The sequence below is a fragment of the Carassius gibelio genome, chromosome A17, assembly GCF_023724105.1.
Source record: "Carassius gibelio isolate Cgi1373 ecotype wild population from Czech Republic chromosome A17, carGib1.2-hapl.c, whole genome shotgun sequence".
Lineage (NCBI taxonomy): Eukaryota > Metazoa > Chordata > Actinopteri > Cypriniformes > Cyprinidae > Carassius > Carassius gibelio.
The window spans coordinates 1,899,274-1,902,534 of record NC_068387.1 but is presented as its reverse complement, the minus strand read 5'-3'; the positions used below and the strand labels follow the sequence as shown (position 1 = coordinate 1,902,534).

The following is a 3,261-nucleotide window of genomic DNA, read 5'->3' as shown; positions in this document are numbered from 1 at the left end:
TTATTATAAAGTATTTATATTAATGCGAAATGGCGAAGAAACGATCCATATTTTGCAAAGGAGTCCGAAAGCACTGAGACCAAACGCAAAACAAATCGGAATTTCTGAAACACATCATTTTATTAAAAGTCTTAATAAAAAGAATTGTAGATCTCCCTCGCCACCGCGCGATGTTATTGAAATTAACATGAGGGATATTTATCGACAACTGATGTTCCATGTTCCCTAAATATCGGATAATATTAAGGCTATAGCTTACTGAACGGTCAAACATAATATTGCAAACAGTTATCACAAAATATTTACATAGAAAACAAACCAGTGTAATAAGCTAAAGATTGCCAATGTTTATTCATGGCCATAAATATATTCAGTCCATTGTAAAAGAACGAAATAAAAATTTATATAATCATAAAGTGGTTTGCACGCGTGCTTAAAACACGAAGGTCAAAAGGAAAAAAAAAAATTCTACAACACACAAACATACTTTACAAAATTTCACAAGAGCTTCAATAATCTTAAATTTGGGGTGAGGCTTGACCCGGTTTTCTTAACGAAAACATGTAAACATGGCGCACACGTCAATCCCCAAAATAAATTGGTGAGACAGGGTCAAGCTGCAAAAATAAAAAGTCTTGTATTTTTTGTTTGGAAAGCTCCCTACCAGAGTCTTTAAAACGCAGCCCTGCCTTTGCAAGTCAATATTTGTTCACCAAGTCCACTGTTGCGTTTGCACCAAGTGATGTGCTGTTGGGAACTGTGGCGTGGTGGCGGCGCTGTAATGCGCGTTAAATTGCATATGCTGGAGAGACTGGGCGCTATACGCGGAGAACGGAATTCCAGCATGAAAAGTAGCCAAGTCCTGAGCTTTTAGCGTATGGCAAGGCTTGCCATCTCTGACTAACACAGGCACGGCCACCCGCCTAGGAGAAGGGAGATGGGTCACTTCCATACCTTTCTCCGCCCGGGCTCTCTTCATTTTGTATCGATGGTTCTGGAACCAGATTTTCACTTGGGTTGGAGTCAGGCGGATCAAACTGGCGAGATGCTCCCTCTCCGGGGCTGACAGATATCTCTGTTGTCTAAACCGGCGCTCGAGTTCGTAAGTTTGTGCCTTGGAAAAGAGCACCCTCCTTTTGCGCTTCTTACCGGAGTCGCTGCCGTTGCTCGAAGTTTCCTTGTCGTTGTCTGGCGACTCGTCCGCTGAAGGTTCCGGGGATTTTGCAGACGAGTCTTGAGAGTTTGCGGATAGGCCGTGTACTAGTTTCAACAACATCAAAAAATAAAAAATAAAAATAAAAAAATAATAATAAAAAAGGGGACAAAATTTACTACATTTAATTCCACATCATATAAAATTGAACTTTAAATAGAAAAAAAAAGTGTTATTTTTTTTTTTTTTTTTTTTTTTTTTTTTTTTATTTTTTTTTTACTTTTCTTTGTAGGCTATTAATTTTCAGTTAGGCTACACAAACCAACAAATATTTGTCAAAGAACATTCCATTTGGTCAGGCGGACTAATAAATACAGCAATTCAACAATATGTTTTTACAGATCTGTTCATAAAAATTAACAGGTTTTTCATTGTAATAGGCCATAATTATCACAGGGCGTGTGACCCAAACAAACTCTGATTTCGCCGTATAGCCGATTCAACAGTTATAGCCTGCTGATTAACAAAGAGGAAAACTATCAGTCAATAAAGCTCCCAGAAAATGTCTTGGGAATTTAAACAGGATTTATACAACACACACACACACAAAATAAATGTAGTATTGATAACTAATTTAACCTCGATCCAGAAGCATATAACAGGTTACGCCTTCAGGCAAGCGCAACAGTCGGAATCTACAGATGAACATTCGTCTCCGACAGTGTCAAAGACAAAGATTTTGTCGAATGATTTCAGCTTTGCAGAATCGAACATTTGTGATAGACGATCAGTGTAAAAACAGTGCTTTTTTTTAGAATCGAAGAGATTTAACTTGTGTGGACTTGCTACTTACATGAGTATTGGATGCTGTCCGTAGTCGCGAGCCATCTGGTGTAAGGATTGTCACTATTATCGTAAAACGGATTCTTTAAAGGCAGGTTTTGAACATTCACTCCAGGCGTTTTAGTCGCCTCAGAACCTTCCGTATCTTCCTCATTCCCCGTGATAGATCCTTCTTCATCGTTAGTATCAGGGAGGTCCAAAATGTCCTTTACTGAAAAGCCCGTCTTTGTGTTGGTCAACGACATGTTCTGGGGCATTTGAAGCAGTAAAGTTGCTGCACCAGTTTGGCAATCCTCTGTATAAAAACACAAAACACAGATGATTTAAAAAACACAGGATCAGTCCCGTTTCAGCGCGAAGTAAACTGAAGTCGACGCATGAGGTTCGATCGGTAACCGTTGCTTGAGAGAATAAAAAAAAAGAAGAAGAAAGAAGCAAAAAAGTAGGGGAGAAATCAGTTCTGTAAGTCCAGGAAGAACGCCAAGGTGACTGAAGTGGTATATCTAGCTCATGGATATTGCGCTACTGCTGGGTGTTAGGGGGAAATAAGCCATTACCAGGCTGATCAGTCCATATAAGGTTGGTCTCAACACATGAACCTGCAGTGAAAAAGCATTAAAAACGAAAAAGGTTGGCCACGTGTGGGCGGGTCTTGGGAGTCAAGTGGATGAAGACAGTGTTTGCCGATGTGAAATTGTGGGTTTTGGGGAGATCCTAGCCTTATACCATTGGTGCTTCAGAACATGATGAGTGGTATAACGTGTCAATTAATTACAAAGATGGGGAGGGCCTTTTTACACCCTATTTACATACAAAGAACCACCAAGTAGCTTTATACACATCACAGGCCTTTATGAACAGAAAATGGACAAAACCTGTGAATACAGTAATTCCTCCAGTAGTAACTTAGAACGCATAGGTATGCAAATAAATGATGCACTGAACGTGCTGTTTGGATCCAGCATTGGATGATGCTTCTTTGTAATACACTAAAATGTTTACTTAAAAAAAAGGGCAACGAAATCGCCTCTAGTGGTAACAGACTAATTTATGCAGGTCAATATTTTGGTTCGGGATTAAGGAGAAGCATCGTTCACTGGACCTGATTAAGCCATCAAACAAGACAAAACGGAACAATAAATTATCTTATTTATTTATTTATTTATGGATGATTATTAGCTTCTTATAATATATATACATACATAGGATACTATTAACTTTTTTTTCAACGTTTTTCAAATACAATCGAGATGATTATGTGGATA

The 3,261-nt window shown here is 38.7% G+C and overlaps 1 protein-coding gene across 1 annotated transcript; it reads right to left on the bottom strand.

The window, feature by feature from the left end:
• Positions 1-327: 327 nt before the first annotated feature.
• Positions 328-2,682, bottom strand: LOC128031494 (homeobox protein Nkx-2.2a-like). Its single transcript, XM_052619793.1, has 2 exons — positions 2,007-2,682; positions 328-1,260 (listed from the first exon to the last, which is right to left on the bottom strand). The coding sequence occupies exons 1-2, from the start codon at positions 2,251-2,253 to the stop codon at positions 710-712; spliced, it is 798 nt and encodes a 265-aa protein (XP_052475753.1). The 5' UTR covers positions 2,254-2,682; the 3' UTR covers positions 328-709.
• Positions 2,683-3,261: the final 579 nt, after the last annotated feature.

What these genes read in the sequence shown, in the direction of transcription:
- LOC128031494 (XM_052619793.1), bottom strand. Translation starts at nt 2,253, where the DNA reads ATGCCCCAGAACATGTCGTTGACCAACACAAAGACGGGCTTTTCAGTA. An exon ending in GGACAGCATCCAATACTCAT is followed by an intron (nt 1,261 to 2,006) that starts GTAAGTAGCAAG and finishes TGTTGAAACTAG; the next exon opens with TACACGGCCTATCCGCAAAC.